The sequence below is a fragment of the Anarhichas minor genome, unplaced genomic scaffold (assembly GCF_050575085.1).
Source record: "Anarhichas minor isolate MPS153535 unplaced genomic scaffold, ASM5057508v1 ptg000037l, whole genome shotgun sequence".
NCBI classification, from domain to species: Eukaryota; Metazoa; Chordata; class Actinopteri; order Perciformes; family Anarhichadidae; genus Anarhichas; species Anarhichas minor.
The window spans coordinates 4,096,266-4,119,158 of NW_027466483.1; the positions used below are offsets into that span (position 1 = coordinate 4,096,266).

At 42.2% G+C, this 22,893-nt stretch overlaps 1 protein-coding gene across 5 annotated transcripts; it reads left to right on the forward strand.

Moving 5' to 3' along the window:
* Positions 1–761: 761 nt before the first annotated feature.
* On the forward strand, positions 762–22,181 carry rab3gap2 (RAB3 GTPase activating protein subunit 2 (non-catalytic)). Of its 5 annotated transcripts, none has more exons than XM_076106958.1 (36): positions 762–889; positions 992–1,167; positions 2,206–2,294; positions 2,498–2,612; positions 3,586–3,667; positions 3,976–4,023; positions 4,123–4,198; positions 4,308–4,409; positions 5,044–5,143; positions 5,883–5,981; positions 10,209–10,357; positions 10,448–10,527; positions 11,079–11,171; positions 11,298–11,437; positions 12,332–12,527; positions 12,746–12,889; positions 14,386–14,468; positions 14,553–14,617; positions 14,713–14,803; positions 14,915–15,036; positions 15,244–15,454; positions 15,844–15,941; positions 16,233–16,341; positions 16,437–16,597; positions 16,777–16,951; positions 17,249–17,431; positions 17,644–17,789; positions 17,971–18,037; positions 18,299–18,369; positions 18,460–18,495; positions 18,594–18,668; positions 19,096–19,320; positions 20,100–20,189; positions 20,297–20,521; positions 20,654–20,818; positions 21,254–22,181. In XM_076106958.1, the coding sequence occupies exons 2-36, from the start codon at positions 1,059–1,061 to the stop codon at positions 21,410–21,412; spliced, it is 4,179 nt and encodes a 1,392-aa protein (XP_075963073.1). In that variant the 5' UTR covers positions 762–889; positions 992–1,058; the 3' UTR covers positions 21,413–22,181. The 5 variants fall into 5 exon arrangements, 4 of the variants coding, with proteins under 4 accessions (XP_075963073.1, XP_075963074.1, XP_075963076.1 ...); XM_076106959.1 differs by having other exon boundaries at positions 17,683–17,789; XR_012957822.1 differs by lacking the exons at positions 20,654–20,818; positions 21,254–22,181 and having other exon boundaries at positions 19,096–19,315; positions 20,297–20,315.
* Positions 22,182–22,893: the final 712 nt, after the last annotated feature.

The window sequence follows — 22,893 nt, forward strand, 5'->3', positions numbered from 1 at the left end:
AAGATAGTCCAACAGTCAGAACAAAAAAATTATTTTTATTTATTTTTGTCTCTTTCACACTGAACCTTTAACTTCATAGGGTAAAGGTAAAATAAATGTAGGGCAACAAGACAGGTAGAGTAAATAGGCCATGACCTGAGTAGGATCAAAAATCGTCCCCCTAAACAATTTAGCTTGCATTTCTTTCTTTGTTTTGTTTAATAGTGGAGTATATGAATATGTTATTGCCGTTAATAACTGACCAAACTTAGTATTACATTCAAACATTTTATTATTTTCTATCAAGAATGATAGAAAATAAGTTTGATCACGTTTATTTCCCAAATCTTCAACAAGCAGCGACCAGAATAGTTGTGTAATATGTAATATATGAATGGAAGTTGTGTACATCACTGAGCCTACTGTTTGCCTACAGTACTACAATGGAAAACATGCCATTATGTTATAGTACGAGTACAGTACACTAAGGTTGAGCTGGGTGGAAAACAATATGTAAGAGCTGAGAGGAAGAAGAGATACAAGATCCAACAAGCCAACCGAAAAAAATGTTCCCCTACCGCCCTCTAGTGAAAATAACATACCAATACACTTTACAAATACCAAGAAATCGTATTGTAGGTTTCAAATGCATTTTGATGTATAAACTGACTGTTAAAAAACATGTCTTTAATTCTGCCATATAATTATTAATTGATTATAATTAATAATAGATACTGCTTTTATTTTGAAAAGTTCGACTCGGCTTTCACCAAGGACCCGGAAATACTTACTTTATTATGCTAACGATGTGTCATCAACACATCAGAATTAGGGTGGAAACTGCAAATGTTGGAGGAAAATAAGAGTACCAGGCTTCTGAAACATTTATTTAAGGGCCAGTTTAAGACAAGTAAGTAACATTGTGTTTGTGAACAGGCTGTCATAATGTTAACACGATAGCAGGACTTGCAAACGGACTCAAACTGCTAAGCTACGTTGCAATCTTCCACAGCTGGACTGTTAGCAAGCGGGCTAACTGGCTGATTCCCTGTCTGTCTACTTGACGGGACGGGAGAGAGATGTCCTGCAGCTTATTGGAGTTTTGTCGGCTCCAAGAGCTCAAAACGGTCAGGGACTACTTGTACCTGAGCCAGAAAACCGAGCCAGTGGAGGAGAAGAATCAAACAGGTATGTTACCAGGGCGAGATAGACGATGCAGATGCATTATGTAGCATGCTAGCACATTACTGTGAACCAAAGTGACAACAGTCCAGTTAGCTACCTCTGGAACTAGCTAGGCATAACACTAAGTTAAACAAAGCAATTTCTAACTAACATATTAAGGACTATAGCTAAATACCGTTAAACAATGCGGCCAAAGGGTGCAGAGGGTGTGTGGGTCACTTTTTGTTGGGAACTGACGTTATACTGAAGTTTTTGGCTACAGGTGACAGTGGGCGAAATTTAATAATCTTGAGTGCATAAAGTAACCGCCCTCTTTATGCATAGCAGGGTTGTACAAAATAATAATTCTAATAAATATATTTAACGAAAACCCTACATGAATTCCTTTAATTACTGTTTCTAATGACACATACTTTGATGGTCAGGCTTTGAAAAGAGAATGATGGATAGAGCTTCATCTGTGCTCTGCTAACAATACCGCCAGGCCAATGAGAGGCGAGGAGGAGAACTGTGTCTGCCCTTTGTGCTATGAGTCATCCCACATGAGGCACCTGAACACATCACTACAGGATGCTGTTGGCCTCAAGTCTTTATTTCATGTGGATGCGTTCAGACCTACAGATCGTGCCATCAGCACAATGTTGTAGCGCTGGAACATTGACCCCCACACACTCTGCACCAAGGCTTGCATTACTACTTGTTCTGTCACTTTGTTTTTTAACACACTGCTAAATGTTTTTAGGTTATTTCCCTGCAGCACAACCTCCATCAGTACTTCCCCTCTTGTACTCTCATTTAGTTGTATACTGTTTGGTAGATCATCATCACTATGTCTGTGTTCAGTTAATAATTTTAGTGGTTGGCTTTAACACTTCCATGCACAACAGCTGTGACTTAAGCCCAGGATTTCACCCCCGTCTATAACAGTAAAATTTGTCACTTTTCTTGGAACGTGTCAGTAAGTTCACCGGGTCATATTAAAAGTCAGCATGATGTCACAAATTATTAATTGGATTTCCCTCTTCCCCTTTTACCTAACAGAAAATGAGTTGTCCTGGGACTCTTCGGACTGGGAGGCGACATGGGATAGTGGAGAAAACAAAGAGGAGGGAGCCACTTCTGCCACAACAGTCTGTCCTTTTGTTTGTCATTCTCTTGTCTAACATTGTCAAAACAAAAGACAGTATAAGAAAATTGACAATAACACAAAAGCTGCAAACCACTTTGTGAAATATGTGAAACTGACCTGAGGTGTTGTATGTGGTTATCACTCATATATTTGCAGATTGACCGCAAAGGTCCCCTCCTTCTGACTTTCCTCTTTGCCCCACAGATGGAGGAGACCACAGGGCAGAGGGCCCCTTGGCTGCAGGACTGTGTAGTGTCCCTGTCGCCCTGCTCTGACCTGCTAGTAGTGGCCCGCGAACAGAAGGCTGTCTTTCTCTCAGGTCAGATGTGCAAACACACACTAGAGCTGTGTCGATTGACGGTTTTGCCGGTAAGGTCCGAGCGTCAAACCGATGAATCGGCATTTGTCATTATGGCACGTTCTGGCAAATTAAAAAGTGGCCTTCATCAGCAACCTATGCCGACGGAGTGACGGCGCCAAATTCAGCTTGTGTTGCATTAGTAATAAGCAATATGACAACTAGAGGTGTTCCGATACCAGTATTGGAAAGGCCTTCAATTAAGCCTAAAATGCTGGATCAGATATCGGCGAGTATGCAAGTCTATGCACCGATCCGATATCGCGTTACATATCATTTATCAGCTCATTTACCCTACACAGGAACATCAGCAACCCGTTTTTTGATAATGCTACATCGTGAACATAAAGTCTGTTTGAAATCAGCAGGAAGGGTGCCGGTTTACATCTGGTGGGCTGCTTGGCTAATACCAGAGGTTGCATTAAGTTTCATTATGATGCGTTCAAGCTCTATCTTGAAAAAATGAGTATTGGGCGAAGGCAAACTAAAATGTTATCAGATGTGTTCAAATGTAATCTAAAGAATTATGACCCGTTTGAAGTTTTGATTTTTAACGCACTGGAATGGGATCGGTACCGGTTAGCGGCAAGTGTAGGTACTGGAATCGACATCGGGAAGGAAAAAAGTGTATGGGAACATCTCTAATGATGACGAAAAGAGACAAGGAAGAGTTAGTCTCAAAGAAAACTAAAACTGCGCCAGTTGTCACTCATTCATGAGCTCTCTCAGTCTCATTATGGTCCACTCGGGAACAGCTGCTGAGTCAAGTAGTGGTAAACTTTGATATATTTGTTTGATGTTAAGCGGTTGTTTGGTTTAATATCAAACCAATGTTTAAACTGGCCCAACCCTAAAACACACACACACACACACAATCACCTCTAAGTACACAGGGCAGTTATACTTTGCTGTTAATGCTCATTGTTTCTTCCAGCTAAGTGGCTTACTGATGAAAGCGGCAGAGAGGAGATGACCTTGGCTGTGTCTTGGACTGGAACCCTTAGCACTGACGAAGGGTGAGAGTAAAATTAGATTACCTTGAGGAGGAATGAAAATCACAGCACACCAGTTGATTGGTTAGCATTATATCTAATTGATAAAGGAAAATTACACTATATTGGTTGAAACTTACAGGCAAGAATTAGAATGAAAGTCAGACTGACAAGGAAAACTAGAAGAGAAGGGTCACATTGAAAAGAGATATTTGTTTGACTGTGGGTTAACAAGTGAAACATGAGCTAATGCAGAAGTGCCTCTTCTCAGGTTTATGAGAGAGCGCTGTACAGTGAACCACATCCTACTAAAGTATGTTTCCTCACTGCAGAGAGTGTGTGAGCAGCTCCATCTGTATACCATTGGCAAGCCAGAAAAGGTAAGAAATAGTTATGTAAGAAATAGAGGATATGCAGAATGCTGTGTGTGTACATGACAGTGTGTGTGTGCGTGTGTGTGCGTGTGTGTGTGTGTGTAGGAGCTCAACAGGGCGGCCCGATTGGACATGTGTAGTTGTGGGTTTCACTTCCGGCTATGTCCGTTTCTACACAGAGGTACCTTGCTTATCTTCTTTTTAATGTACTACATTTTCAGATATTCAGCAGAAGAAAGAGAAAATAAAACAAGTCAGTTTTAAATGTAACGCTGGTTGTGTCTCATCAGAACGGGGTTCTCCTCCTGGCCCAGCTGCTGCACGATGACCCTGTATTGAGGCTGAAGTGTCGTACATATGAGATCCCTCGTCACCCTGGAGTCACTGAGCAGGTGATGCACACATTGTACACGCCTATCAGAACTGTGAATGAAAATGATGTTCAGATTCCAAGGAACATTTTGGCAAATACATATATGCTTTCTTGTCAAGATATTTGCATGATAAATATGGAACCTAAAGCCAGCAACAGGTACCTTAACACAGCCTCCTATGGTTGCTTAGCAACATCACGGTGACTCCCGGAAGTCAGTTCTCCCGGTTAGAAATAGTCTGGCACATCATTCCTCCCCCCTCGAACTATAACAACAAACTATAACATGTGTAGTGAGCTTTAGAGATGCTCGTACATCAATTTTGTTACATTTAGATGGAGCCAGACCAGCTGTTCCCCCTCCGTTTCTTGTCTTTATGCTAAGTCTTCTGGTTGTAGCTTCATACTGTATCTACCATACAGACACAAAAGTGGTACCAATCTTCTAATGTAACTCTTGTCAAAAAAGCAAATGTTGAACACTTTATTTGTATTTTGACATGTATGTGAAAATAATTCTTGAACTCAGGATCACATTTCTGGGATTAAATTAAAGTTGATGTAAACTCAAGGTTCTCTTTTCCTGAGCTTTTGACCGTGTCCCACCATGTTATTCAGCAGATGTATAATGATGTATTTTCATCCATCCACAGCATGAAGAGTTGAGTATCCTCTACCCTGCCGCTCTGGTCACTATCGACGGCTTCAGCCTCTTTCAATCTCTGCGTGCCTGCAGGAACCAGGTGGCAAGAGGTACTGCTGCTTGTGTCAGCATGTGTGGAATAGTGTGTGTATGTCGCCAGCATCCAACTGGGAAAGCAGTATGCTCGTGTGTTGATATTGTAGGATGAGAGTCATGGGGCTATAGTGGTAAACGTTAAGTATTAAGTGTGAAAAGCATTTTGCGGTAACTAGAGATGTGTTCTTCACTTGTTGGCTGGATGGATAGTGTTTACCATAATGCATTCAGGTACAAAGGAGATGTACACAACACTACCACTGCCACACACACACACACACACACACACACACTTACTTGCACAGTCCCTAGTAGGTTAGAGGCCGTAGCTTCAGCAGGGTTTCTCTGAGCATCTAGTAGTGCTGTGTGGGTGTGAGTATGCATCTTTCACTTTTAAAGTGTTGTGGGCGATTGTGGCTAAGTGGATAGCAGGGCCGTCTTTCAATCAGAGGGTCGGCGGTTCGAACCCCGGCTCCGGCTCTGCTAGTCGCATGTCGATGTGTCCTTGAGCAAGACACTTAACCCCAAAATTGCTCCCGTAGTTGTGCCTATGGTGTAGAAATGTGATAGACTCTGAATTGTAAGTCGCTTTGGATAAAAGCGTCTGTAATGACTGTAATGTAATGTAAAGGACAGTGCTCCAGTTTTAAATGTTGCTGAATGCAACACATACCTGCTAGCTATAAATTATGAAATTCCTGGTCAACCAATTCCTTGGTAACCAAATGACCAGCTGTGTTTTTTTCCATCCAGCAACAGCAGCAGGTAGTGATGTGATCCAACCTCCTCCCCTGGCCTATAAGAAGTGGGGTCTGCAGGACATGGACACCATTGTGGACCACAGTAGTGTGGGTAAGAGACTATTTTTCAAACAGTCAAATTATTTTTGTTCATACCGGTGGTTGATTGCCCAATGCTGGACTGAATGGTGGCTTACCCATCTTTTGATTTTCTATTACATCACAGAGTTAAAGTGATTAAAGGTAATTCTGAATTAGTACTACAGAATTCTTCATAACACATATGACAAAATTCTTCTCACAAAACTTTGACAAAAACACCTTCCAGGGGAAGGCAGCATTCTGTGTATTTATGTTGGGCTGTACTGTAAGTCCTTTTTTTACTCGGGAAGCTTCTATATCAGAGGTAGCCAACACGGTGCCCGCGGCCACCTGGTCGCCCGCATGGACCACGTGAGTCTCCGCAAGGCATGTTCTAAAAATAGCACTAGTCACCATGGAGCTCCGTCTAAAAATTTTACTTAATGTTCTTTTTGAATCAAAAATCTGAATGGCGGGCGCTTCCTGTTGGAACCGGACGCGCGGCCCCAGCCACCCCCGCCACGAGCGCATCCCGTCGTCAGGTCCGTCAGTCCTCGGAACAGGCCGCGGGGCAACAACTCGTGGGTGGCGGGGGTAGAGGCGAGGCATCGCAATCCGACCGAAAAGGCCCAGACTAGAGGTTTGAATGCGGGCGCCCAAAGACGCTCGCGCACCTTGGCTATAGATGAGACTTTTTACTAGTTTCTTCGTGGAGAAAAAGGTTCCATTAGAAAAGCTGGTGTCGGTGACAACAGACGGGGCTCCCACCATGACGGGCCGGCATGCAGGCTTTATTGTGCAATGCAAAGGTGACCCAGACATCCCAAAAGTTGGTGATTAGTACTAATGTAATAGGATTCATTTAAAAATGTGAGAGTTGATTTTTTTATCTTACATAACTGATAATTTGCGTAAACATGGGACAGAGTTCATGATTTGTTCAAAAATGTTACAAAGGTAACAAGACATGATTTGAAGATATGACAGTTAATGATTTTCTAAAAATTTTTAGAAGTGATTATTTGTACAAAAATATAACAGGTGTGATTTTGAACAAAATACACAATCATTGTTATTAATTATTGTGAGGAATAATTTACATTGACATGTGATCAGACAGTCTCTTCACATATATTATTATTAAAAGGTGATCTGTGCAACTTTGTTATTCAGGAAGTTTGTATCAAACAAGTAGCCCTCCGTACTACTCGGTACCCTTGAAGTAGCTCTCTGTTTCAAAAAGGTTGGTGACACCTGATCTATCTATATATGGAACAGGGTTCTATATATATGTATGTATGTATATACAGTTGTGTGAAAAAGTGTTTGCCCCCTTCCTGATTTCTTATTTTTTTGCATGTTTGTCACACTTAAATGTTTCAGATCATCAAACAAATTTAAATATTAGACAAAGATAACACAAGTAAACACAAAATGCAGTTTTTAAATGAAGGTTTTTGTTATTAAGGGGAGAAAAAAATCTAAACCTACATGGCCCTGTGTGAAAAAGTGATTGCCCCCCCCTGTTAAAACATAAATTAACTGTGGTTTATCACATCTTTGGAAAGCTGAGTTCAATTTCTCTAGCCACACCCAGGCCTGATTACTGCCACACCTGTTCTCAATCAAGAAATCACTTAAATAGGACCTGCCTGACAAAGTGAGGTAGACCAAAAGATCCTCAAAAGCTAGACATCATGCTGCGATCCAAAGAAATTCAGGAACAAATGAGAAACAAAGTAATTGAGATCTATCAGTCTGGAAAAGGTTACAAAGCCATTTCTAAAGCTTTGGGACTCCAGCGAACCACAGTGAGAGCCATTATCCACAAATGGCGAAAACATGGAACAGTGGTGAACCTTCCCAGGAGTGGCCGGCCAACCAAAATTACCCCAAGAGCGCAGCGACGACTCATCCAAGAGGTCACAAAAGACCCCAGAACAACATCCAAAGAACTGCAGGCCTCACTTGCCTCAATTAAGGCATTAAGTTCATGACTCCACCATAAGAAAGAGACTGGGAAAAAATGGCCTGCATGGCAGAGTTCCAAGACGAAAACCACTGCTGAGCAAAAAGAACATAAAGGCTCGTCTCAGTTTTGCCAGAAAACATCTTGATGATCCCCAAGACTTTTGGGAAAATACTCTGTGGACTGACGAGACAAAAGTTGAACTTTGTGTTTACTTGTGTTATCTTTGTCTAATATTTAAATTTGTTTGATGATCTGAAACATTTAAGTGTGACAAACATGCAAAAAAATAAGAAATCAGGAAGGGGGCAAACACTTTTTCACACTTTTTTTTGTGTATATATATATATATATATATATATATATATATATATATAGAAATTTAAAATAAAATGGAATTTATGGTGCTGCTAGCCCGCCCTGTTAATAGAGGTGCGTGTCTCCCTTTTGTGTGCGGCAAGCGAAGGAGCAACGGAACCGCAGTGAAAATGTTGTTTTTGAAAGACTAAACGCCAACAAATATGGATTGAAGCAGAATATTTCGGAAGATGAAAACATGTTGTGAATTTTGGAATTGATTACGTCTATATGTTTACAATAAATTGTAACTTTTGGACTTCACAACGCTCCTGAGTTATTGGAAATGTTTGGATCACACAAATCAGAAAACTATCTTGTGCAGCAACCACTGAAATGTAATTCTACAATTGTTGTAAGACTGATCATATTAGCGTAGCCTGATCTTTATCTGCAAATGTGCAGAAATACCGGATTCAAACACAATGAGTAGATATGCAAAAAAAGAAGCTGCGCAGCATTTGAATGTTGCTTTAGAATTCAATTGTTAACCTTATGAATGAGGCTTTGAACTATACACTCACCAGCCACTTTATTAGGCACACCTGTTCAATTGCTTGTTAACAAAAATAGCTAATCAGCCAATCACATGGCAGGAACTCAATGCTTTTATGCATCTAGACGTGGTGAAGACTGGTGAAGAAGGCTGAAGTTCAAAGCGAGCATCAGAATGGGCAAGAAAGGGGACTTTGAACATGGCATGGTTGTTGGTGCCAGACGGGCTGGTCTGAGTATTTCAAACTGCTGATCTACTGGGATTTTCACGCACAACCGTCTCTAGGGTTTACAGAGAATGGTCAGAAAAAGAGAAGATATCCAGTGAGCGGCAGTTGTGTGGACCAAAATGCCTTGTTGATGTCAGAGGTCAGAGGAGAATGGGCAGAGTGGATGGAGATGATAGAAAGGCAACAGTAACTAAAATAACCACTTGTTACAACCAAGGTATGCAGAACACCATCTCTGAACGCACAACACGTGGAACCTTGAAGCAGGCGGGCTACAGCAGCAGAAGACCACAACGGGTGCCACTCCTGTCAGCTAAGAACAGGAAACTGAGGCTACAATTCACACAGGCTCACCAACATGTGACAACAGAAGATTAGAAAAACGTTGCCTGGTCTGATGAGTCTCAATTTCAGCTGCCACATTCAGATGTAGGGTCAGAATTTGGTGTAAACAACATGAAAGCATGGATCCATCCTGCCTGTATCAACGGTTCAGGCTGCTGATGGTGGGGGGGATATTTTCTTGCCACACTTTGGGCCCCTTAGTACCAATTGAGCATGGTTTAAACGCCACAGCCTGCCTGAGTATTGTTGCTGACCATGTCCATCCCTTTATGACCACAGTGGACCCGTCTTCTGATGGCGACTTCCAGCAGGATAATGCACCATGTCACAAAGATCAAATCATCTCAAACTGGTTTCTTGAACATGACAATGAGTTCACTGTACTCCAATGGCCTCCACAGTCACCACATCTCAATCCAACAGAGCACCTTTGGGATGTGGTGGAACGGGAGATTCCCATCATGGATGTGCAGCCGACAAATCTGCAGCAACTGCGTGATGCTATCGTGTCAATATGGAGCAAAATCTGTGAGGAATATTTCCAACACATTGTTGAATCTATGCTACGAAGAATTTAGGCAGTTCTGAAGGCAAAAGGGGTCCAACCCGGTACTAGCAAGGTGTACCTAATAAAGTGGCCGGTAGACTATATATAGACTATATATATATCTATATATATATATCTATATATATCTCTATCTATCTATCTATCTATCTATCTATCTATCTATCTATCTTGTGGAGTCGTATAATGGGAAGAGATTATTGTATTCAAAATCAGTTTGAATAAATGATTGACATTAAACTCACTGCTGCACTGATTCCTGTTCATCCCTGTTCTCTCTCTCATCTCTCCTGTTAGGCATCATGACGCTGTGTGTGTTTGACCAGATGAAGAATGCATCCATCCTTGGGGGGTTTAATGCGTCAGTCAAGGGCAGCCCCCCCGCCATGAGCCAGTATGTCACTGTGGGAGGTGGGCCATACACAGGCTTTTACTATGCTGTAGAGGTGAGAGAGAGCGATGGAGCAAGTCGGCTGTTTATTTCCCAAAAAGAATGACTGTAATGACTAATTATTACTCTCTCTGTCCGTCTGTAGGGAAGCTCCCAGCCTCTCCTCTCTCACGTGGCTCTCGCTGTGGCCAGTAAACTTACCTCAGCCCTCTTCAGTGCTGCCAGGTATGTGTGTGTGTGTGTGTGTCCATGTCTGTATAAGCCAGATTCCTTCATTAATTAACATAAACATAATTTGACTTTTCTAAAAACGTACCGTAGATTAGACAAACAATAGTTAAAGAAAGCACGTAAAGTCAATAAGTAATAATTCCAATGCACGAAACTAACACCACATTTCAATTTGTGTAGTTCATTTGTTTAAAGACAAATAGGGTTGCCCAGTGTTTCCGTGCGCCAGTGCGGGCCTTTATTTCCTGTCACATACACAATTGAAGGCTAAATACAGCACTATTGACAACTCTGTATTGCTGCAACAGCACAAAGCAGCGCAATCAATACTCTGACTTATAGCCTGTTCTCTGCTCAATGCCAGCTTAATCCATACAGGGGGGTAGTTTGCTTTCAGTCCCTTCTCCCTTATTACTTATAAGTAATACTCTTGTCTCCCTTAATGCCTTGCCTTAATATTTTCTTTTTGCATCATCATATTTGTCTCTTGCTAACTTTCTCTGTGTTCATATCTCATCATTTCTTCTTGCTGTTTTTCCTCCCAGTGGATGGCTAGGTTGGAACAAGCACAAGAATGAAGAGGAGGTTGTTCAGAAACAGAAGCCCAAGGTGGAGCCTGCAACACCTTTGGGGATCAGGTAGCAATCATGATATCTCGACACAAATGCAGCAATGACCTTTTGTGCCTTATTGATATTGGCAATATGAAGCTTGTTGATTCCCCTCCGTCGTCCTTTCTTTTAAATCCGACCTCTTCCACCCAGATTTGGTCTTCCAGACTCCCGTCGTCACGGCGAGTCCATCTGTCTGTCCCCCTGCAACACGCTTGCGGGAGTAACGGATGACTTTGGTCGAGTCACACTGCTGGACTTGGCCAGGGGCATTGCCATCCGCATGTGGAAAGGTGAGGACAGAGTAGAGAGGAAAGACCAAGGACTCAGAACTGAATAATATAGAGGTTTTAAAAAGGTTAAAGGAATAGTTTGGATGTTTTGAAGTGGGGTTGTATGAGGTACTACAGTAGATGAAGGTTGGCACACCCCCAGTTTGGAGAAACAGACAGGAGTACCAGCACAGGAGCAAAATAATGTACTGCTGTGTACGCTATAATAAGTATATTTTTATCGCTTTACCTTTATGTCATACAGCCCTTTCCGTTGGGAAACTGAAGTAGTTGTATCTATGATCTCTTCTGACAAAACAGTAATTTTACCTCACGGAACACAGGAGTTGCTGGTCTACCACTTCCTCGATTGGTTAGTTAGTTAGAGTTATTGTGTGACTTTGGAAAATCTGAGCTAATCCTTCAAAACATCAAGTCACACAACACTAACTAACTAACTGATCGGGGCAGTGCTAGACCAGCAACTCTCGTGTTCTGCTCGTTAAAATGACTTTGAACAGTGCATTGATAACGACTTCAGTTCCCGGTCAGAGCAGCCAGTCTGACGTCAAGGTAAAGCAGTGAAAATATTCTAAATATGGCATACACTTAAACCGATATTGATTTTTTATTTTAGGCAGGCCCTTTTTAAGTGGCTAGGATACGTTTAGCTGCTGCCCCCGTCCACAGAAGTAGCCTTGACATAAAACGGCACTCCAAAAAAATCTGAACTATCTCTTGAAGCTGGAGCTTGTGCTAAGAAGGTAGAGGTTTCATATCCCTCCTTTACGTTCCATTTATCTTGTCTCTTTATCGGAAGTATCCATGTGGTCTGAGAGACATGCTAACTATCAAACATTCATAGCCTCCTTCGTTAATATCATAAGACCATTCATTGATTTAACTTAAATGCAGGTTACCGAGATGCTCAACTGGGTTGGCTGCAGGTTCCGGAGGAGCGCGGTGATCGGGAGTTCTCCCCCTCTGCCTCCCTTCCCAGACGCCATGCGTTGTTCCTGGTCATCTACGCACCCCGCAGGGGAATCCTGGAGGTGTGGGGGATGCAGCAGGGGCCTCGAGTTGGAGCCTTCACTGTGGGCAAACACTGCAGGTGCAAAAACAATGCGAAAACTGAAGGCGTCAACTTTTTCTGAGGGCTGTTCTTTCTTAGACTCAAAAGCATCACAAACAAAGCAGCACGTGTGCATTTTCGTATGTAGTACCACAGAAGAACATGCTGTACACTCGGACACTCACGGATAGACAAACTGGGGAATAGTACACAATATAATATATGTAAAATATTGTTTTGTGCGTGTGCACTTCCAGGTTGCTGTACGCTGGCTACCGTCTGATGGGGGTGAACAGTGTTACCAGTAAGGGCTGGCAGCTCCTCACCCAGCAGGTGTGTCTGCTGGATCCCATCACAGGAGCATTGAGGACAGTGAACATCCCCTTCCATCTGGCCCTCAGGTTGGTTCACAGATATGCATGAACCTCAGAGATACTGTAGATTGCGTTTGTCATGTGTGCGTTTTTAAAAGAAATAGTCCAGCACCTTTTGAAGCACACTAAATAATACTTCATACTGTATCTCACTTGTTTAAACCGTACAAAAAGTTTATTTGACAAGTTGCATCCTTAATGGGGGTCATGTTCATGACTATTCTTTGGCCAGCAGCAGAAACTGACTTCAAGAATCCCAAAACATCAAACTTCGTGTTTCTTGTACAGTAGGATTGCTTGCACATGTGGTGTAGGGATACTCTTTATTCTCTCAAACTAGGTTTTGGTCCCTGTATGTACTAGGAATGTCATTCTAGTAGGGATGTGTATCTTTCCCTCTCAGGATCATCTACATATCTCAATAGTCTTCGATACAATACAAACACGATACATTTAACCATGTGGTAATTCAATACAGTCCAATAAAGCACTACTTTGATATATTCAAATTAACTTAAGTCATATAGTATTGTCATGACGTGTCATATATTTCCCATACCAGTTTGGTTCAATGCAGCTCATCGGCCATGGTTGTAATTTAATGGCAGTAACCTTTTAATTTCAACTGTTGTTTGCCTTAAATCTGTAATGATGATGTGACTGAATTCTATGACATGTATTTTTTTATATGTACCCCAGCTAGCTAATTGGTTATCACTTGCTAACATGCAGCCAACAAGCCAAAATAGGCAGCAAAATGGTTGTGTGCTGCTTTTGAATGTAGCTTAGCCTCCCTGCATACAAAACCATCGCCTGGCACATTTGAATCCCATTTGTTTTTCTGAATCTTCATAGCTTGTTACCTAGCTTCTAGGTATGACCGCCTGCTTTCACGCATGACTTGCTGGCTCGCTGGCTCGCTGGCTGTCCTCTGCTCCTGTCCCCCCTTTACTGTATGAATAGTGGAGAGACAGGGCCAGGTCTCGCTGCCTCGTGCACACACAGAAAACCTCAATTTGTCTCTTTCCACTCATACACCTCTTTATACATCCATGTCATATAACATGTCAAATTCTGCTCAAGTGGAGCTTTTTCTGATTGTCAGTTTATAACGGACGTAGCGGTTTTTGACCGATTCCACTTTGGGTTTGGGAAAATCTGAGACGAAGCAGAGTTTTGTATCAGTTTAGCCGTATGGATTTAAACTCTACCGATTTTCAGACACGTTACAGTTGATCTTTACGCCCTTACGTTCTAGTAATATTTGTATTATGTACCTCAGCTATAGAAGCATAGAACTTATTTTTGTACAAAATGTACTCACTCGACTCAACAGGAGGCACATTTAGATCCTGCTAAAGAATGGGAGTTTATGGCAACTTGACTTTCATCATTTACTTTCACAAGCAAGGTTTTCAACCACAACTCCAAAAGTCTTCATATTCTCACAAACAAATGACCTCAACGCATGAATTTTAGGCTTTGATATCCAAACCCTTCTTTATCTCTCTTCCCCGTTTCAGTGACAAGAAAAGCGAGCGAGCCAAGGATATGCACCTGATAAAAAGACTGACCACTATACTGAGGAGCAGAGAGGTGGAGCCTGGTAAGAGATACAGGATGTATGGAGATGTAAGAGAGGTTTGAATCTCTGCCCGTCTATGTGCCTACTCATCTTTTTACTTTTCAGACATTTTGGAGAGCGAAGCCAAAAGTGTGTTGCTGGATATCAAACACCCCGCCATTAAGAAGCAGGTACAAACAAAGATACAAAACAAACTGGCTCACACACTAACAGAGAGGCCTGGTGTCTTTGTGGTAACAGTCAAAGTCTTCCCTCTTGCTTCTAGGCTTTGGAGTCTCTGCTGTCAAACAAGAATGCTCCTGTCTCATGTCTAACTAACATCACATGCGCCTTACATGACACTCTGAAGCAACAAGGTAACGAGACGGTTTATTATTAAGAAACAATATTGTAGTGTAAAATGTTCCGTACATATCATACAATGGTTTATCTGTCTTTGTTCGTGGTTGTGTATTTCTTCATCACAGACCCTGAGGAAGTGGATGCAGCATTACTCCAGCTCTGCTCCTCACAGCTGAAATTGCTTCAGCTCTACACCGACATCCAGAACCTGCACTCTGGTGCAGACAGAGAGGCCTGCTCTGAAAATGTAAGGACATACACATATGTGAAGCTTGTTAATGGCACTCGCATAGATGTTAAACTGTAATACACGATACAAAACTACATAATACCATATGATAGGCTTACACAAGGTTTTTGATACAGCGACTAACTAGGGCAGTATTGTTGCTACGTGGTCATTATTAGTACTCATAACTCTATGATAAACACTTATGGTCTCCCCACCCAACAGGACTCCCTCGAAGGCATAGAGGATGAGTTGTCCCGCGTTGGCCCCACCTTGCAACGCTACGCCCAGCTCACCGCGAGACCAAGTGTTTCCTTCGCCCAGGACTCACCTGACTCACCCATGCCAGCCCAAGCCTTTCTCTCCCAGATGGAGTGCACCGATGATGAGGGGTTGAGGGTCATCCGCGGCTCTGAAACCAAATGGAATCATCTAGGTATGGCAACATTTGTATGCACATTGTACGACCAGACCTTTACACAGTTATCTAAGTAGATACCATGACACAATCAAAATATATGAGGCTATGTGTAGCATTTTGTTCGTCTCAGTATGACACTGCCAAATCAATTGATGCATAAGTATCAGGTAAGAGTATGAAGCGTCATTTGGCAGTGAGATGCTGGTAGTGTCTGTCTCACACCAGGGGAATTCTATTGCTGTCTTTCTCCATGTGTAAAAACAGGAAAGGTAGGATTTACACAAGTCACACAGAGGGTTGTGTAGTAGAAAAGAAAAATACTTTTTGATTTACAGAAATCTCACTGACATCAGTGCACCACACAAGTCCAGACTGAGGACTTTACTCTTGTGTGTCCTTTGCAGGGAATTTTATGTTCTGGGGTTGTCTGTGTGGAAAGAGCCCCCCCCATAAAGTCTGTGACACACTGCAGCAGGCTGGCATCAGTCCACAGCAGCTGCTGGTAAGATGGAGGAAAAGATTGGTTGAAATTAAGTTGTATTTTGCTCATGGAGGTAAAAGTGCAGTCAGATGATTATGTGACAAATATGTGGACTAATGTAATTATGATATGTAGTTTTTGGAGTGGGCATGTTTCCTATAGACCCCAAAAACCTTCCATAAGAAGAATGGGAATGACAGCAATCCATCCTTAAACAAGTATTTCAGTACAGGAGTGCCACCACTTTAAATGAATGCTCATTCCGCTAATATTTCTGTTTGACCCTTTTCCACCTGCTCCTCTTCCGTTCAGTCTCTGTTGCTAAGTGTGTGGTTGCAAAGAGAGAAGGAGGTGCTACAGAAACCAGAAGAGGCCGTTAGAAATCTACACACACTACTCATCGCCCTCAGCGACATGAAAGGTGTGTGCTTGTGTCCAGCGTGGGCTGACTCATTTGCAAAAGTGTCAATCCATGAAAAAAAGGAGGAGGAGAATGTTAACGCTTCCTCTTTTCAGGAGCAGTTGAGGAGTCGTGGGACCCCCAGTCCATCTCTCCCTGGTGGCAGCAAGTTCGCTGCACATGCATCCAGTCCCACAATGCTGCGGCTGCTCTGCTGGCCGCCTTCGTTGCTCACCGTGCTGCCAAGGCGAGCATCACAAGCCGGGCTGACAGCAAGGTAGTCTCATGCACACACAGATATACACACAGGAATGCACTCATCAGTCTGTGGGTTGACTTTTATTTACGAGTTGGTACTCCCCCACCTTCTTCACCAACACTATAACTACTTCTCGGCATAATATCCGCAACTAAAACCACACTCACTGACCCGTTTTCTGTGTTTGTGTGGGACAGTTTCAGTCAGAGTGGGAGGCGGTGTCCCTAGAGCTGGAGCAGTGGGTGGTGTGTGTTCACCAGCTGGAGGACGTGCTGGTGCTGCAGACTCTGCTGTTGGTGCCTCCTCCTCAGGGAGCAGCAGGGGGCGCTGCAGCTCAGTGCTCTATCAAAACGCTGCTGGAGGGAGGCACAGGTAAGCTGTAAAGAAGAATATCCTCAGGGATGTATGCAGGCAGACAGATAGCAGTTAGCTATGATGTGTTTCTTTCTGTCTTTGGGTAAATGGGTATTACAACAACAAACAACTGATCCTGAAAAATTATCCTGAACACTATTATTAACTATTATCCAAAACAGATTTTAAACAAAAGGCTAAAGCAATTTAGACCAGAATTTCTCACTTGCCTCTTGGGGTTTCCGTAATAATCTTGGTGTGGCTACATAAAACAGATCTTCTATTTGTGTCATTTTCTTTTTTACGTCTGTAAAGGTGGCATTGCCGACAGTGTCTCCAAGTGGGTGTTCAGACACAACTTGGCCCCTGAGCGACTGAAGGAAATTCTCCAAAAGAGAGAAGACGAAGAGACAGACGAAGAACTAGAGCAGAGGGCTGGAGAAGAAGGAAATGAGCAGGAGGAGGAGAAGAGCCAAGAGGACACAGACAGGACAGCAGGTCAGGACTCGGACAAGAACTGATCAAAATGTTGACATACATAACTGTGGATATTCACTTCTACATTGGCTCTCATGCTAAATAGGTTTGTCTGTGCTTTTATCGGTTATGTTGTTAATAGCCTTTGTAGATTCATACAGCATTACTAGAGCAATGTTATGACTGCCACAGTACACACAGTACACACTATATCACACACTTTACACCCTCAGATCACATCCAAGTCAAACAAAGTCCACTGTGTTTTCCAGAGCTGTTGGTGGCAGTGAGCCAGCGGTTCCCACACTCCCTCTCACCTGACTTGCTCTTCACCCACTGCTGCTGGGAATATGTAGTGCAGTGGAACAAAGACCCCGAGGTGCACACACACACACACACACACACACATAGGCTTTTTGTTTATGATAGTTCAGAAGAAGTAAGATGGCCATTAAATGTTTTAAACACTAATGTTTATCCACCAAAGTGGGGGAAGGAACATGGATGACTAATAACCAATCCCCTCTTGTTCTTAAATATGGACCTGCTTCTCTTCCTAGGAGGGCCGATACTTGTGGTTGGCTGTTGAACATTTGAAGCTAGTCTCCTGTCCATATATCCATCTAGGTGAAGGGCTTTTTTTTGTTCATGCTTATTACATGCAAATATTTTTTATATATTAATGTCTAATCCATCTAATCATATTTGTGTCTATAATTGTTGGAAACGGTGTACTTTTCCTCAGATATTCATAACATAATAGCTCAAATATGTGAGCGAAGGTACTGTGTTACCAGAAGTGATGTTAACGTTTGTAAATCAGTAGCCTACCTTCTGAAAATGACCATCACTAGTGTTAATACTGACTTCACTGAATCTTCCTCTCAGGTATTTCTGCCATGATGTGGAGTACGTTCATTGTCAAGCGTTTCTCAGCAGCAGCCTTCCTAATGGAGAAGGTAAGTCATGCACATGAAGTGCACAGTGTGTCTGATGGAAGGCGATGTCTGTGAGGCTATATATAAAATGTTAACGCTTCCTTTTCCTAGGTGGGGAAGGCACCCAAAGATCGCTTATGTCGACGGGTAAGTATGTATAGATTTGATACCATTATTTTAGATGTGAAGTGTTTCAATTCAAGTATTTAGCTGCATGTTTAAAGGACGTGCGTTTGTGTGTGCAGGATGTTGGGATGGGAGACAAAGCCGTGACGTCGTTCCTGGGCTGCTGTGTCCAGCTGCTGCAGATCCTCATGGAGGTGACTGGAGCATTTGTCTATTATTGATTACTAAAGCAGAGCATGGAGAAACCTACCACTACTAACCACACCTATACTTGATACGCATCTGATCTATTAGCTAGTTCGGAACAATGTCCAACAACTTTGTATTATTACCTGCAGTAATGCTTTGTGTCTGATAGGGTTTCTCCACAAAATAGTTCAATAGGAAGTCTTACAATTCAGTCTAGAATATCTAAACATGCAGATGTTGCTCTTTTCAAAAGTTTAATTGTTGGATATAATGTATCCTGAAAAGGTGCAGGGGGGACTTTAAATCTGTGCATGTGTTGTAATCTGCACTTGGCTGCATTGACTGTGAACTAAACTGTGATTTAAGATAATAATGTGACAAGCACACAAGCTTTTTTCCTCATCATCTCTTCGGTCGCTTTTTGTCACGCAGGCGGACTCGGCGGTGGAGGACGTTGCCCCTCCGGAGCTGTCCGTGGAGGAGGCGTGGTGCGGGGCCGAAGGCCCTGCGTCCCTCGTTGAACTCGCTGAACTGGGCCTGGGGCAGAGAGGCGTCTGCTTCACGCTGGTGCAACACCACTGCCTGTTAGCCTCCCTGCTGCACGCTGCTATGAGCTTCAGTCTGAGGGTCAAACCACTCAGTCTGTTTGAAGGCAAGGTGAGGAGACGGGACACACACACACACACACTCATGGTGACATTTCTACAGAAGTTAAAAGTCCCAACAAGACTGAAGACATCATTTACTAGCTACTAGATACTTTTATCCTCGCAGATTATTATCATTTGCATTGTGCACTGATTTTGACTTTGCATTGTGTCATCATGTGTTGATTCATAATGCAGTATTATATATGGAAGTGAAAAACAACTTTTCTAAGTCTGATCTGACTTGGTTTCTCTCCTGTGTTTATGACTCAACAAAATGATCCTGGCAAATGTTTTGTCCCTTATTCTTAAATTTCGTTTTTTTTCATCCGTGATCAAGTGTTTATTGTTGTAATACTGATTTTGACCACAAGAGGCTAAAGTGCACCACTCCCCACTGAAGCATTCATGTTTTTCATTTACACAACTTGCTAACACACTATATATGTATGAGTGTTGTCAAAAGTATTGAATCATTAATACATATCGATACTGAATATTTTAAACTGTTTCATTATTCATTTTCTGCCGTATCGATACCGGCTGCGCTTTCTGCTTTCTCTTCTCTGCAACAGCAACTTGACACACGCTATTTATCTTTTAATAGAAATCTGAAATTGTATGCACTCATTTTTGTAAATGTGTCACTATGCTATCAAACATTGTATGAAATAGATACTTTTCAAGGGTTTGTATCAGTTAGAAATTCAAGTATCATGACAACACTAATATGTACCTTGTGTTTAGAGTCCATAGAGTATTAACCCTACCTGGTTGGTTTTATCCCAGGGTAAGAATGCTTTCTTCAGAGATCTGACGTCCATCCAGTTGATGCCCACTGGAGACATAGACCCAGGCCTGGTCTCGCTACGACAAGAGGTGAGAGGTGGATCTACATCTAGAGGTCTAGAGAAAATGAAGATCTTGAAAGCAAACAGTTTGTTGTCATCTCATTCCATCTTTCCCACATTCCTGCTCTGTCTCAGTTCCTCCTCCGGGTGCTGACCGGCTGGGTTCAGGCTATAGATGATCCTTCCAGCTCAGCCCCCGGCACCAAGACCCCCCCTCTGCCTTCTAGTGGCCCCAAGGCTGACTGGTGGCCCCCGCTGTGTCTGGAGCTAGGCTCCCTATTGCAGGTCAACCCCGACATCCTGAGGCGGCACATCGTCTGCGAGCTTTACAACCAGGGCCTGGACCTCCGGGCTGAAGAGGCAAGGCACAATGTGGTTTTCTTTTGTGGCAGACAGAAGCTAAAATCTGGATTTTACTACTTTTATAAAACCTTTTATGCTGATCCCAGTGCTCCTACAACCCAATGTTCTGATGTAACTTTTATCCCCCAGGTGATGCTGGAGGTGGAAGATAAGGATGTGCTGGGCTCCCAGCTGTTGGTGCTGACTGGCCAGAGGCTGAGTTACTCGCTGCTTCACAGCCAGAGCCAGACGCAAGCTGCCATGGAGCTGCTGGCCCGCCTCCCCCCCACCCTCTGCACGTGGCTCAAGGCTATGGTGAGACACCGAAACAATGTCATCTGATACATTCAAGACATTTCAGGTGCTGGTTCTTAGAGGCTAGATGCTCTTTTCTATAAGGACATTTATATGATGCACTTTCACTATAATATTAATGTCCTTAATAATGTAAGTAAAGTCATAGAAATGTATTCCATGAATAATATGTGCATATGTTTTAAAGAATAATGAATAGGACTAGTTCAGGATTGGTTTAGAAGAAAGGTGGTCCCTTGTTTTGGCCTGAGCTCTATCACTGCCCCTTTAGCTTTTTTTTAATTTTTGGTCAATTATTTCTTTCCTTTGCTGATCTTGCCTCGTTATCAGCCATAACCAAAAACTGTCAGGTAAAAATAAGCCATCCAGTTTTGCAGTGACAGGCCCAACTGCCTGTTTAACAATGGAATGTATATGATGTGTTTTGTGTTGCAGGACCCTAGTGAGCTGCGGTGCCCCCTGGTCCCCCTGTCCCAGACCAGCAGGCTGGTTGGCCGTCTGATTGAAATCCTGCCAGAGAACCACGCCCAGTACAGCCTGGCCCTGCACCTTCTGGAGGCTGTGGATGCCCTCACCACTGAGGACAATACCTGAGGGGTGGGAGTGGGTATGTGGTTACCTTTTTAAAGGTGTGGTCATAGGAGGCAGGTGGAGAGATGATAAGGAAGAAAATAACAAAGAAATGAAAATCTGTGATGGAGGCAGAGAGGTGTTGTATGTATGGCGACTGCAGATAGACCCCCACCACCACCACCACCACCCACTATCTAATCAGAACCAGGTCTGTACCACCTCAGGTTTGGAGTTGTGCAGTCCACAAAGAGAACGATGATGAACGGCCTTCTCACCCTCTTACATCATTGAGATGGAGGACATGGTGTGTTCTGTCATTCAGCTCATTAATACGATACCTTCGTCCTCACCACTTCATTGTAGTAGGCTGTGGGTGGATAGGATAGGCTTTAAACTTTTTATAATCCATATTTTGGTGCATGTAACATAAATTGTATTGAATACTTGTGTTATTGAAGAGTATTGTCTGAATATGATTATGAGATGGTTATTAAGGAATGGGGCATGTCTTTTCTTTGTCACTTCTCCTTCTCTTTCAATCAGATTAACCTCGAAGGTCAGTGTGTTGGTGTCCTCACTGTGTGCCATATCAAGTTCTGTTTGACATTTCCCCTTCCTCTTTCACTTTCCCTCTCGTGGACAAGAGATGTATCATAAAATATATGGAGCTTATTTTGTATTTATATATACAGACAGTACTGTACTAGCTGTGCCTGTAAACCTTCTGTTCTCTATTCTTATGTCCAGCGGTTCCCACTGGGCTGATCCAGAATAAAGAGGTTTCTCAAAAGCTTAGTTGTTTATGTTGACGTATTGCAGTGTTGTTGGCTACTTGTTTAATTGTGATGACACTCTGAACAACATGTTAAGTGTTAGAGTATGCCAGAAAAAGTAACAGTAAAAAATAGTTGTAGTATAGTATGTCATAAAAACAGTATGTTGAAAACTTTAATGAATAAGTCATGGTACAGTTTGTTATAAAAATGTCATAGTATTTTATGTCGTAAAAAGAATAGCATATTGAAAGTATGTTGATAAAATGTCATTACAAAGTCATTAAGTTGAAAGAGTTCTAATGTAGTAATAAAATAACTTTGTTAAAGACGAAAACAAGCCAAAGTATAATATGTTGAAAAATAGTCAAAGTACAGTATGTCATAAAATAAGTAAGGGTATAGTATGTCGTGGAAAAAATAGCATAGCGTGTCGGTAATAAGAGAAAATCTTCAAAAACGTTTAAAAAACAGTCATCGTATGTTGAAAAAATGTGCTAAAAAGTCAAAGAAAGGTATGTTGAACTATACTAAGTCAAATAATTTATTGTATTGTATGTTGAAGAAAGCTATGCTTGTTAAAAAGGTATGGTATAGTATGTTAAAAAGGTATGGTATAGTATGTCAAAAGAAATTATAAAAAGATCATAATATAGTTTGTTGAAAAATGTCATAGTAAATAGTTATAAAGAAATTGTAGTATGTATGTCGGAAAAATTAGAAAGTCTC

Coding starts and splice junctions, on each gene's coding strand:
- rab3gap2 (XM_076106958.1), top strand. CDS start 1,059: ATGTCCTGCAGCTTATTGGAGTTTTGTCGGCTCCAAGAGCTCAAAACG. Junction 14,618..14,712: donor ACCCCGCCATTAAGAAGCAG/GTACAAACAAAG, acceptor TCTTGCTTCTAG/GCTTTGGAGTCTCTGCTGTC. Junction 16,598..16,776: donor CAAGCCGGGCTGACAGCAAG/GTAGTCTCATGC, acceptor TGTGTGGGACAG/TTTCAGTCAGAGTGGGAGGC.